The following is a 12190-nucleotide window of genomic DNA, read 5'->3' on the forward strand; positions in this document are numbered from 1 at the left end:
ATATTTGGCAGATAGATCAACCATGAAGATATTTCTTGGTTATTCTGCAGATAACATGCTGAGGTGATTGGTTGGACTGAAGAGCAGCCTGTTGGTCCTCCATGGACAGCGTACACAACCACAGTGAGGCAGCAAGGGATAACAGAGGCAATGAAGTGAACTGGACTGAAATAAAATGCAATGTAAATGAATCAAATCCAACGATAACTTCACAGTTTTATTCCACACAAAAGTTTCTTACTTTAAACAAAATGCAGAGCAGAGCCAACAAAGTAATAAACACTGCATTCTAAATAGTCATCAGTGTCTGTGATCTGCTCAGTGTTCTTCTTGTCATGGTTCAAGAACATCAGGGATAAAGAGAAACAGAAGGGTGAAATCTTCAATGTGAATATTCCACTGTATAGAAAAGTTGCTTCATGCCAGAACCAACTTGATTCCGGGAGATGCTGAGCCGCAGCCATTTTGATATCACATCATCTGAACTGTTCACTGTCAGCCTCCTGTGACCTCTGACCTCATCTCAACCCTTCTTCTGCTGATCCTCTGGCATCATCACCATCACATCCCCCTGCATCACCACCTTGTCCTGTACCGAGCATGTCACCGCAATCAAGGCGAAAGACATCTTGATCTTGACGACCTCGGCTTCGGCCAGCACCTCCTCGCCAATATACAGAGGCGCTGGGAAGCGGATCTCCTGGTGCAGGAAGACGCAGCCCGGGCCGGGCATTCTGGTGCCGAGCACAGCCGAGATCAGGCCATTGATGAGGACGCCGTGCACGATGGGCGCCTCGAAGGAGGTGGTCTTGGCGTAGGCCGGGTCAAGGTGGAGGGGGTTGGTGTCACCCGTCAGTGCGGCAAACAGCTCCAGATCCTGGGTGGAGAAGGCTTTGGTGAGGGAGGCGCGCTGGCCTATGTGGAGCAGCCTACAGGGTGGAGGAGCTGCTGCGATGGTCGAGACACACAGCTGTGACTTGTTGAAGACGCTCTTCCATATGGAACTCATCTTGAACAACACGATGCTTCTCCTGCGTCAATCCAGCTGCAGCTCTCGGCTGTTTCCTGTCAGCGCCAGAAGATACGGAGACACCTGAAAAACAGAATGTGTGAAACGCATCAACAGAAATGTTTCCTCACACGCAGAGGTTCACCTTTGACCTCTGAAACCCAGCTGTGATCAAATAATCTGAACTTAATGCTCCCAATTTTATTTTAAATGTCTCTTGGTGTACGTATTGCATCTGCAACAAGAATAAATCAGTTTATATCAGCAGCTTTGGAATAATTGATGATGTCTGACCTGCAGCACTCTGAAGGCACAGGCCTGGTTCTGGTAGGAGCCCAGCAGAGTCAGGGAGCTCCACAGCTTCACCAAACCCCTGAGAAAACAAACAGAACCAATTCATCACATGTAGCCGGTGGTTTGAATCAGAAAGTGACTCAAGAGTGAAAACTTGTTCTGGTCCTGCGGCTGCAGACTGAAGCTCACCTGCTGTAAACACGCAGCAGAGCCGTGCGTTTGTCTTCATTGTACTTCAACACGTCAAAAGGTAAAGCGGCTCCCACCTACACAACACATAAACATGCATGAAAACAAAACTGCCTCCACAGCTCAGGGGGTCTGTGGCTCTGTGTGCTGAGGTACAGTCGACTGTGTCAAAATGAGCAGAGGTTCAGTTCAATTGCCGCTAAGCTGCGTTTGAACCGCTCAGCAAAGGCGTCTCTGAGAGCGGTGAATGCAGGCGTGTCCGAGGACTACCCATCATGCGCTGAGCCATGGGAATCATCAAGGAAATATACCTGAAGACCTCCCAGCATCAGAGCACATCACATTTGTTCAGCTGTGGTGGGAATCAAACCGTCGACCCGGACATAACAATGACCTCACCTCTCCGTACAGGCCCTTCAGGCCTGAGGTGATAAACTGCTTAAATTCAACAGCACTCAGTTTGGTAGACTCATCTTCCAGGACACTAAACACACAGAGATAGGATTTGTGAGAGATGGGCAGTAATCATGTATAAAATGCACTTTTAGAATATTGAAATATTTTGGAGCAGACAATAAGATACTAGATTTATTTATCACACTTAATGCTTACAGGGACTTACAGGCAGACATTCAGGTAGTGGTATGGCGCGGCGTTCTTTAACACCACCCGTTGGTAAACACCAGATTCGTCCTTCTCGATGACACCGCTCATGATATCACAGCATTGGTGACTCCGGCTCCCTCAGGTGATGATCAGCAGGCCAATCAGCTGACGTCAAACTGGAACAGGAACAACTTACTGATTAAAAGATGTTTCTCAAGATCATCGTGAAATTTGAATATAATAAGTCAAACGTGAACGTGTGTCTGTAGTTTTCTGAGGTAGATTGTGACTAAACCATTTCAAAACAACCAGATGATATTTTGCACAAGCCTGAAAAGCTTGTTTTGAGTATGGATGTGTCTGATGGGTTAACACACCACATCTCTCCAAATGTCAATGCCTTTTATTTGATGCACTTGAAAACTCAATATAGAGCGTGTGCAAAAGTTTAGGAACTTTCCACTTCTTGAAACGCTCAGTGCTTCATCTCTGTCCATTAGACTTAGGTGACTCATTCTCACAGACTAATCTCCAGTGCTCTTCATTATGTCTGTTTGCACCAGGGGCTGTAGTCACTTCTTCTCACTTTAAAACAGATGTTAGTGGTAAGAGTCAGTGTGAGCTGAGCGACACAAACAAATATACCAGTTATGTACACACAATGAAATATATCAGCTCCGAGTTGTACCCACCTGAAGCTAAACTAGCTAACAAGAGGTCAAAACGGTGCTAAGTTAAGTGGCTAACGAAGCTAGCTCGCAGCTGTTGGGATGTCCTCTAAACACAGCTAACAAGCTAACAGCTAATGGTATTGAACATGAAGCTGCAGGATGTTTACTCACAGTCCAAGCTAACAAGCTAACAGCTAACAAGCATGTTGTTGTGATGTTAAACGTGAAGCTGCAGGATGTTTACTCACAGCAAAAGCTAACACGCTAACAGCTAACAAGCCTGTTGTTGTGATGTTTAACATGAAGCTGCAGGATGTTTACTCACAGTCCAAGCTAACAAGCTAACAGCTAACAAGCCTGTTGTTGTGATGTTTAACATGAAGCTGCAGGATGTTCACTCACAGTCCAAGCTAACAAGCTAACAGCTAACAAGCGTGTTGTTGTGATGTTTAACATGAAGCTGCAGGATGTTTACTCACCAGCTTCACCAACAGTCCAAGCTAAAAACGTGTTTTCCCCACCAGCTCCAAGGCAAAGCTCACCAGAGCGCATGCGTGCTCCTTGTGGTGCGTTCACGTCTTCGCGTTTTTAATTCCCCACTGATATTGTGTGAAGTTAATGGGATGGCTCACCCAAAAAATATAAATTCACTCAATTTCTACTCATCACTTTACTGGAAGAGTGGGCGAAAGTGTTTGAGTCCACAAAACGCCTCTGGAGTTTCAGGGGTTAAACTGTGCTGCAGCCACATCTAATACCATTGAAGAGCCTGGTGACAGATTCTTCAAAACAACAGAAAGACAACAGAGAATGCCGCCCTACTGCTCCAGTGGTGTCAAAGTGTCCGTAAGCGGCAACATTCAAATTCGAGTCCAAACGGCTTAATTTACACTAAGTTTTAAAGGTTTAGTGAGTAGAGTTTAGTGACATCTAGTGGTGAAGTGTCATGTTGCAGCTGAACACCCCTCACCTCACCCTCACCTTCCAAACATGACAGAGAACAGGTGGTAACTTTCAGTTGTCATAAAAACTCAAAAGGTGTTTAGTTTTTCCAGTGAGGGCTAGTGTAAAAAAGATGGCGGCCTCCGTAGATAGGACCAACTCCCAATGTGAATATCTAGTGTATATTCTAGTGTAAAGAAAACAACAATTAGTTCAATTTAGGAAATTAAACACTAGTTAAAACATCACTAGGATTATTTGATATTCAATTTCTGCCAAAAGATCCTTTTCAACTAAATCTTACACACTGAACCTTTAACTTTAAATGTGTAGAGAAGTTGTTGCTGATGTCATCATGTCATGTGACCCTTGACGTCTCTTTAGAAATGACAGAAAACATCTCTAAACAAATACTTAAATTAACTTTTTAGATGAGGATGAGGATGAAGCAGGATTTATGACTTTATATGCAGCCAGCTCGCATGAGGCGATCACGAGGATTTGGCTTCACTTTCGGGGAGCTGTCAAGTCGTCCATCTTTATCTACAGGTAGTTACAGAATTAAATACCTGTCAGTGATTTGAGAATCAGATTACTCGTCATATTTCTTGTTAGAAGGTAGTTTTTATTGGGAGTTACACAACGTAATGCAGGTACAGAGCAAAATATTTATGGAAGAATATGCAAACATTTTGATTCAAGCTTTGAAATTCTTCATGAAACTCTACGGCTCAGTTGCCACACAGTGAACTAGTTTTCATGTATCATGGCGAACCCTTTTACAAGTGCTAAAATTCTTAATTAATTATCAAATTTTTATCGTTGCTAAATTGACATAAATATAAAAATTACACATAAATCGTGAATCCCATTCACCATTCGGAATGTCCATCTTAATGTGTTTTTATGAGATTAAATATGCAGCAGAAGATTTGAGACACAGACTCAGTGAAACAAGAGACAGAAATTCAGTTTTATGAAAGAGAAATGTGCAGCGTCCTCACATGGAATGTTCTCACTCAGCATATCAATCTGAAACAGAACTAACATCCTGGTGCTGTGTGAAATCCAAAGTGGTTGAACACTTCAGGACTTAGGTCGGTGGCTTTTTTGTGAGTTGGTTTAGTTTCACAGATCTAAAGGCCGTCTTGGAAAAATCTTACAATAAACTATACCAGTGCATCACCACCACAATCGTTACCCCCGTCATTTACACCATCACTAATCCTCATCTTTACAATCACTCTCTTCATCGTCGTCATTCATCATGAGGTCAGGGGTCATTGGAACGGTTCAGTAGTTTTCTTCAGGATCGTTTTTTAGAGTCTTCTCTGTTGGCTTCATGCAGGAAGTCCATGACGAGCTTGGCAGACTTCCTGGGCCGCTCCAGCATCAGAGTGTGACCACAGTCGTCCAGCAGCTCCACCCGACAGCCCGGCTGTGCCGCCTGCAGCACCCCCGCCCCCGACACATCCAGCAACTGAGGGACACACGTTTATTAACACGTTTATTAACAGCTTATTAACAGCTCATCATATTTGTGGTTCATTATATTAATCTTTTCAATAACCGTGTGAGCAGCACGGCTCCATGGATGGCGATATGATAGTTAGTCTTCAAAGTAGGTAAAGAAACAATTTAGTCCAATTAAGGATGAACTTAATTATAACAAATAGAAATATATGTTATAGTTTTAGAATTTAGCCCAAAACACACATCAACCTTATAACTGCTGACATGATAAAAGACTATAAGAAGGTTTTTATAAATATTAAATTAAACTTTATCTTGTCTTCTTTGAATATTTGGCTTTATTTTCTTAAACTGTGTATTATTTCAATTACAGTAGGAATTATCTAATCATTTTCTTCTGCTGTGTAAAGCTGCATTCTGGTGTTTTAATATATTTGGTTTCTTAGGGACCATTATGATCAGTGTGATTCCATTACCCGGTCTTCCTTCCCCCATATGACCTGCAGGGGCGCTGTGATCCGATGCATGTTTTCCTGCAGTGAGTAACGAGACTTCTCCCCAGAGAGCTCCGTCAACACTGAAAACATAAAACTGTTAAGATGATGCCAGCACAGTGAAACACTTTGCTTTTCTCCATTGGGATCATTAACATCCACAAAGTGATCCACACTCTTCAAATTGAGATGTTTTCATTTCATAAGGATTCGCCCAATGTTTTTATTTTACTCTCCGCTGCTGAAGGGCTTTTATTGTGAAGTACACATAGATTGTAGACTGACCTTCTTTGAAGAAACTATTGTCGGGGATTCTGTTGTCTAGGAAACCTTTGAGGACCTGATAAAACACACACACACACACACACACACACACACACACACACACACACACACAACTTAAATGACCGCCCTGTAGACACATGATTAGCTGGAGGAGCTCCTGAGTTATCCCATTCACAAGACCCAAAATGTATTTGGGTATTTTCCAAATACAACGGCAGCAGCAATAAACAGATGGAAGGAAGTTGTGTGAATCCTTGAAGTGTGAATGTTCCTGAGACGGAGGCAGCCGGGTCCTGTACCTGTCGGTGGAGGTTGAGTGGGGCGTGCATGCTGAGTCGCAGCATGTTCTTCAACTCCTGAATGGTGGTGGGGATCAGAGCGATGCCGTCCTCCTTCTGATTCGCCTCCCACTCCTTCAGATGAGTGATGAACTCAGAGTCCTTTGGAAAATCCAGACCTGAAGCCCAGAGAGGACGAGAAGAATAAGAGTCACGATTAATTCTGCCTCGTGTAACGCTCTCGGGTTTGAATCCCAGAGGAAGACAATTTACCTGACGGGCACATCAAGGTGACGCTGGACAGGTGGGCGGGGTAGCAGGCAGCGTACACACCAGCAATGTGTCCCCCCATCGAAATGCCGAGCAGGTGGAAGGGTCTTTTATCCAGACCGATACTCTGCACAAACTGCACAGACAGAGAAGTGATCCTTTAGACTCTGAAACACAAACCGTTCATAAAGATGGACGACATGACAGCTCCCATGAAGTGAAGCCGAAGCATCTTGATCGCCCCCTAGTGGCTGGCTGCTGTATGGTCGTAAACACAGCTCAAGTGCTTCAGTGGATGGGGACAAGGACCAATCTAGAACTTCAAACTACACAGCCGTGGTCCGCCTTAAAGCTGGCAGACCCAGAACTCACTGGAGGGATTTCACAGTCCCTGGTTGTCCATATTCACCTTTTTTAATCAAGAGTTTTTTCGGACTGAAACTGTTGGACTTGAACTCTGCATGTTTGAACTGACCTGGTGGATTCGGGCGACTTGGCCCTGGCTGCTGTAGTCCTCCACGCTGGTGCGACTCGTCCCCCCGTGTCCCGGCATGTCCACACACACTAGATGCAAATTTTTGGGGAAGAACTAGTCGGAAAACAAACACACAGAAGACAGACAGAAAGGAAATATGAGTCCCAGAGCCAAACAATGTAGTAATTCCGGTTCTGAGCCTTTCACACCAGAAGAGCGTGTTTGTATGTTTGTTACATGTTGTACAGAACTTGTATGTGGTACTGATTTGGGACTTTAAACACATCGATCCTTCCTTCAGGTCCACTTTTATCCCTTCTTCCTTTCTTCTGTACATTGTGTCTTTCTTTCTTTCCATCCTTCATGCTTTCTTTTACTCCTTCCTCATGTCCTATGGCTTTCCCCATCTCTTATTCCTTTCTTTCCCTCCTTCTCCCTCTCTCCCTCATCTCTCGTCTACATTCATTTTGTTCCCTTTATCCTTCGCCATCCTTTCTTCCATCCATCAATCTTTTCATCAGGAGTATACTCGCAGACCGCACTCATCATTCTTACTTTGTGTATATATGAGAAAAACAATGATTGTGTGTATGTGCTACCTTCAGGAAGGGCAGCCACATGTCCTTGTTGCCGGAGAAGCCATGCAGCATCAGCAGCGATGGTGTGGCGCCCCCTGGAGTGCCGCGGCTGGAATAACAGAAGCGGTAACTTCCACTGTAAGAGTATCTGACCACCAGCCCCAGTCTGCGACGTATAAACCTGCGGAGGATCACAGAAGAATCACCGGGAGGCCACGATGGTACAGAGCTGAGATGTTGAAGAGGACACAGAGCTGTGTAGAAAGCTGCTGTCCTCAAAAATCGAACTTCGGTCAACGCCATCAGGTGAAAATCCAGCGTGAGTATCAAACAAAAACATTAACAAGCATTAGCCAGTAAAGGGTTCATCCTCTGGAGAGCAGGGTGTGGCCAGGAAATCTGGTTTAATGGATGAATGTACCAATTTCTCTAATAGCGACCTAGTTTGAGCACTAAACTTATTACGTCATGTTTCAGTTTTTTCTCTCTTGATCTTGAACTTTTACTTAGTTTCAAATCTGCTGATAAAACTGTTAAGTGACAGTGACTCAGCACTCGTGTGCGTGTGTGTGTGTGTGTGTGTGTGTGTGTGTGTGTGTGATATTAAGATAAAGATATTCTGTGTCTCTCTACAACTTGGAACAAAGTCCAGTATTGGCTCACATGAGGTCCCATGTAAGTGTATTTTGGAGACATTGACCATACAGCTCAGCCACAGTGTGTTATTTACATCTGAATACACTATTATTATTATTATTATTATACCACCCCCACCCCTCCAGGCAAATCTAAACCACCATCCAGCCTGGAGAACAAACTTACATGAGCAGCTCAAATAACCACAAGATAACCTAGATAATCACTCCACATATTAATATACAATTATAAAATGACTTATGGACCTTGGCCCATGATTGTGCTGGGCCCTTAACCCCCCAACCACCCCCCCCCCCCCTTATGGCGCCCCTGGCTCTGTGTGTGTGTGTGTGTTTGTGCGCGTGTGCGTTGTTTGTTTGCGTGTGTGTGTGTGTTTACCAGTTGTAGGCCTTCAGCATCGCTCCTGGCCAGAAGAGGAAGGTTATTAAAGTGAGGAAGGGGAGGAGCATTATACCTCCTGCTGGAATGATCATCTTAGCAACATTCAACTCCATCGCTGCACACGCCTGTAATAACAAATAAATAAAATACATTTTACAGGACGAACATGTGCACATAGGACTTCATTCCAATGGATCAGGTTTAAAGCAAATACAGGCGACAACTGAGCAAACAGGTTGGACAATATGTATATACAGTGTTTATATATATATATATTTATTCAAATAAAATAAATTTGTTTTTAATATAGGGACTAATCACCAATCAATATACATAATATCAAGGCTCCTTACATAAAAAGAGAGTTTTCTATATGTTTTATACGCTCAACGAATCTGTCAACATTGATTCTGCTGCAGCGCTGTTTACCCCTGAAACTCCAGAAGTGTTGTGTGAACTCAAACAATTCAACCACCGCTGCACCAACACAGTGGTGAGTAGATCATGAGTGAAGATTCATTTTCAGCTGAACTATCCTTTTAAAGGAACTTAAACAGAGAGAAGTCTGAGTCACATCTGGAGCAGAATCCTTGGATCCAGTCCTCCCCAATAACTTGAGTCTATTTAACAGTGTTAGTTGATTCAGAATAACCAGATCAGAAACTGCAGGTCCCATAAAGACACTGAGTCAGTAAAGCTGCTGCTTTTTAACACATTATTATCATCACACATGATCTGATCTGACCTGTAGAAAGTACTGTACCTGTCAGAGTCCTCTTTACTGTCTGTCCTCACTTCAGTCCTCTTCACTGTCTGTCCTCACTTCAGTCCTCTTCTCTTCTGTCCTCACTTCAGTCCTCTTCTCTTCTGTCCTCACTTCAGTCCTCTTCTCTTCTGTCCTCACTTCAGTCCTCTTCTCTTCAGTCCTCACTTCAGTCCTCTTCTCTTCTGTCTTCACTTCAGTCCTCTTCTCTTCTGTCCTCACTTCAGTCCTCTTCTCTTCTGTCTTCACTTCAGTCCTCTTCTCTTCTGTCTTCACTTCAGTCCTCTTCGTGCTCTTTCACCCACTTTACCAAACGTCAGATCACACGTTCAAGTGCACTTAAAGGGGACGTGCAACGAAGGGGCGGTGCTGCGTTCAGGTACCGTTTTAAACAATGTACTGTTTGTGTGTGTGAACGAAAACTGCAGCAACACACCACACGAGGGCGCCACCACCTCAGGCCAAATGCTAACGTGTGACTGACCTCAAATATTAAAGTGTGACTGACCTCAAATTATATAATATTTGTGTATAATCATGACCTGTGTGATACAGTACAAGCCAGTGTCGTTATTACAACACAAATCGTTGCTCCAGAGATGAAAAGAATAACCGACAGAAAATGATTTATTGCTTATTGGAAAATGATTTGATAAGTAATTGATAAAGTAACTTTATAGAGCTGATATGTAAAAAAAACACAACACACAAGCATAGTAGTACAAGCTTCTAAAATTTGAATATTTTCTGGTTTTAAAAGTTTTACAAAGACAGTAAAGACAACATCTCAGTGTTTTCACGAAAGCAATTTCAATATATATAATTTATACATTTTATTAAATAAAAATAATTTGAAAGGGGGTTTACAAATAAAATGTTTTATTATTCTTTCTATTATTCTTATTGTTATTATTACTTGAAGATAGGTTTCAGGATTTATCATATTTTTAAGGTTTACTGATTTGTTTCTTACTCTATGATGTATCTTGAGCATTTTCTTCTTTTCTTCTTTGGGTGAACTCATACATTTTATACACAAAACAATCAGTTAATTAATAAAGACAAAAATGAGTTAAATAGAGAGAAAAACACAGAAGTAATTTCAGATATTAAATACAACTTTGTAATAAAGAAGTATACACAATATTACAAAATAACGTAAAACAACTCAGCTCCTTAACCCAGATTTCGACACATTTCCAGCAAGTTCGAAGCCACATGTCATAAGATGGAGGCCCGACACAGCTGTTACTGTATTTGAGTGATGATAATTCCAAATCAATTTTCAGTTAATCAAATAATTTGGACCCGAGTGATTCTGTGGCTGCCCCCTGGGTAGTTTCTGACGATGTTCTCCAGTAGTGAAAGAACATGTGTTACACTCAACAACACAAAGCTGGACTCATCACACTGATCACTTCCCTCAAAATACATTTTCTCACCCACTTTGTTATGGAATCCGACACAAACACCAGATTTTCTGCTAAATTGGAAACTGTCTTTAGCCTCAGAACGTTCTGTATCTTTGTGTTTTTCTCACTGGTTGAAAGTGGTGATGTCTCCATACATGGGTATTTAGAGCTGTCTCCGTAAAATCAGCTGCCTGCTGCGGCCCTTGAATTACATCATGAGAGCATGAGGGTGAACTAAAGCCGTTACGATGTGGAACGATCAGATAAACAAATGAACTGAAACCCAGTGTGAAGCTCCATCAGGCCGCCTCCCGCAAACAAACCCTCTCGTCACTGTTGCTTGCAGATCTTTTTATATGACTTTTATAAATGCATATCATAAAGATATCAGTTATGACATGAAGATCTCCACTTCCTAACTTGACAAACAGGATGAGACCCGGGATGGAGACGAAGAGATGGAGCCAGGATTCTCTTTTTCCCTCTGTTCATTGTGAGATCCCAGGGGAAAGAAGGTCGGGCGAATTAAGGAGACGGATCTTTATGAGTGTGTGAGACTCGGTGCAGCTTGAGGGGATTAAAGAGACTGTTGGGCCCTTGTTGACTCGATCACTCCGCTCAGTGTCATTCTAGTCGTGCACATATGTAATCATGTCCATATGCATCCTGGAGGGGTCCCACAGGAGTGATGCTTTAAGTCCATTACTCTGGACGTATAAGATGAACTCTATAATTTCAAAACAAGGTGGGGCATTTGTAATAAGCTGGACAGATGAAGCTGGAGACTCTGAATGTCCCATAATTCTAAATAAAAGCATTTAGCCCTATCTGAGTATAGAATCAAAGGAAGTGCTGAAACAGTTCCTCTGTTCCTCCCCCCCCCCCCCCCCCCCGATGATGGAGTGTGCTATTACAGACCATTATACTCAGCAACCCAAACACATTTATCTCAGTTAGGGACTAAAAATATCCTTTTCTGGTTTTTCTTTCACAGTTTAGGTAACAGCTGCCAGACGCTCAGCTGGGTGACGCAACCGCTCAGGAACGTCCACCGAGAAACCACAGGAATAATTCACATTCCTGCAGGAAGTACGTCAGCATGAGCTGGCACATACACACACACACACACACACACACACACACACACACAAACACACACACACACATACACACACACGGTGGTTGGTTAATTAAATTAATGATATTTGGATCTGGATCTGTGACTGACGTAATGGTGAAACCTTTACATGCTACTCGGCCGTGGACAATCACATTTCATCAGAGGTTTATTATTCATTTCTCTCCACAATCAACTGAAGTAGCAACTGTTGCCTCAAGTTGAATTGTTTAAACAGCTTAATGTGTAACAATGTGTTTGAATTGATTTAAACTACCTTTAGTTTTTGTTTGTTT

At 42.8% G+C, this 12190-nt stretch overlaps 3 protein-coding genes across 4 annotated transcripts; all 3 read right to left on the reverse strand.

Moving 5' to 3' along the window:
• Nucleotides 1–198: 198 nt before the first annotated feature.
• Nucleotides 199–1009, reverse strand: LOC133971372 (hydroxyacyl-thioester dehydratase type 2, mitochondrial-like). The gene has a single exon (XM_062408694.1). The coding sequence runs from the start codon at nucleotides 1007–1009 to the stop codon at nucleotides 524–526; it is 486 nt and encodes a 161-aa protein (XP_062264678.1). The 3' UTR covers nucleotides 199–523.
• rpp14 (ribonuclease P/MRP 14 subunit) lies at nucleotides 956–3345 on the reverse strand. Its single transcript, XM_062408706.1, has 6 exons — nucleotides 3249–3345; nucleotides 2115–2274; nucleotides 1892–1976; nucleotides 1493–1569; nucleotides 1304–1382; nucleotides 956–1093 (listed from the first exon to the last, which is right to left on the reverse strand). The coding sequence occupies exons 2-6, from the start codon at nucleotides 2204–2206 to the stop codon at nucleotides 1037–1039; spliced, it is 390 nt and encodes a 129-aa protein (XP_062264690.1). The 5' UTR covers nucleotides 2207–2274; nucleotides 3249–3345; the 3' UTR covers nucleotides 956–1036.
• Nucleotides 3346–4315: 970 nt separating this feature from the next.
• Nucleotides 4316–9677, reverse strand: LOC133971389 (monoacylglycerol lipase abhd6-A-like). 2 transcript variants are annotated; one of them, XM_062408719.1, is made up of 10 exons: nucleotides 9526–9677; nucleotides 9366–9389; nucleotides 8600–8727; nucleotides 7586–7745; nucleotides 6987–7100; nucleotides 6515–6647; nucleotides 6263–6420; nucleotides 5964–6018; nucleotides 5661–5761; nucleotides 4316–5191 (listed from the first exon to the last, which is right to left on the reverse strand). In XM_062408719.1, the coding sequence occupies exons 3-10, from the start codon at nucleotides 8713–8715 to the stop codon at nucleotides 5018–5020; spliced, it is 1011 nt and encodes a 336-aa protein (XP_062264703.1). In that variant the 5' UTR covers nucleotides 8716–8727; nucleotides 9366–9389; nucleotides 9526–9677; the 3' UTR covers nucleotides 4316–5017. The 2 variants fall into 2 exon arrangements, with proteins under 2 accessions (XP_062264703.1, XP_062264712.1); XM_062408728.1 differs by having other exon boundaries at nucleotides 9366–9386; nucleotides 9577–9671.
• Nucleotides 9678–12190: the final 2513 nt, after the last annotated feature.

This window comes from Platichthys flesus, chromosome 2 (genome assembly GCF_949316205.1).
Source record: "Platichthys flesus chromosome 2, fPlaFle2.1, whole genome shotgun sequence".
NCBI classification, from domain to species: domain Eukaryota; kingdom Metazoa; phylum Chordata; class Actinopteri; order Pleuronectiformes; family Pleuronectidae; genus Platichthys; species Platichthys flesus.

Excerpts from the sequence above, each read along its gene's own strand:
- LOC133971372 (XM_062408694.1), bottom strand. The coding sequence starts at position 1,009 with ATGAGTTCCATATGGAAGAGCGTCTTCAACAAGTCACAGCTGTGTGTC.
- rpp14 (XM_062408706.1), bottom strand. The coding sequence starts at position 2,206 with ATGAGCGGTGTCATCGAGAAGGACGAATCTGGTGTTTACCAACGGGTG. Across the intron at positions 1,570-1,891 it reads TGAAGGGCCTGTACGGAGAG|GTGGGAGCCGCTTTACCTTT; the intron begins GTGAGGTCATTG and ends TGTGTTGTGTAG. Across the intron at positions 1,383-1,492 it reads CTGCTGCGTGTTTACAGCAG|GGGTTTGGTGAAGCTGTGGA; the intron begins GTGAGCTTCAGT and ends TTGTTTTCTCAG.
- LOC133971389 (XM_062408719.1), bottom strand. The coding sequence starts at position 8,715 with ATGGAGTTGAATGTTGCTAAGATGATCATTCCAGCAGGAGGTATAATG. Across the intron at positions 6,421-6,514 it reads CACCTTGATGTGCCCGTCAG|GTCTGGATTTTCCAAAGGAC; the intron begins GTAAATTGTCTT and ends TCTGGGCTTCAG. Across the intron at positions 5,192-5,660 it reads TATGGGGGAAGGAAGACCGG|TTGCTGGATGTGTCGGGGGC; the intron begins GTAATGGAATCA and ends TGTGTCCCTCAG.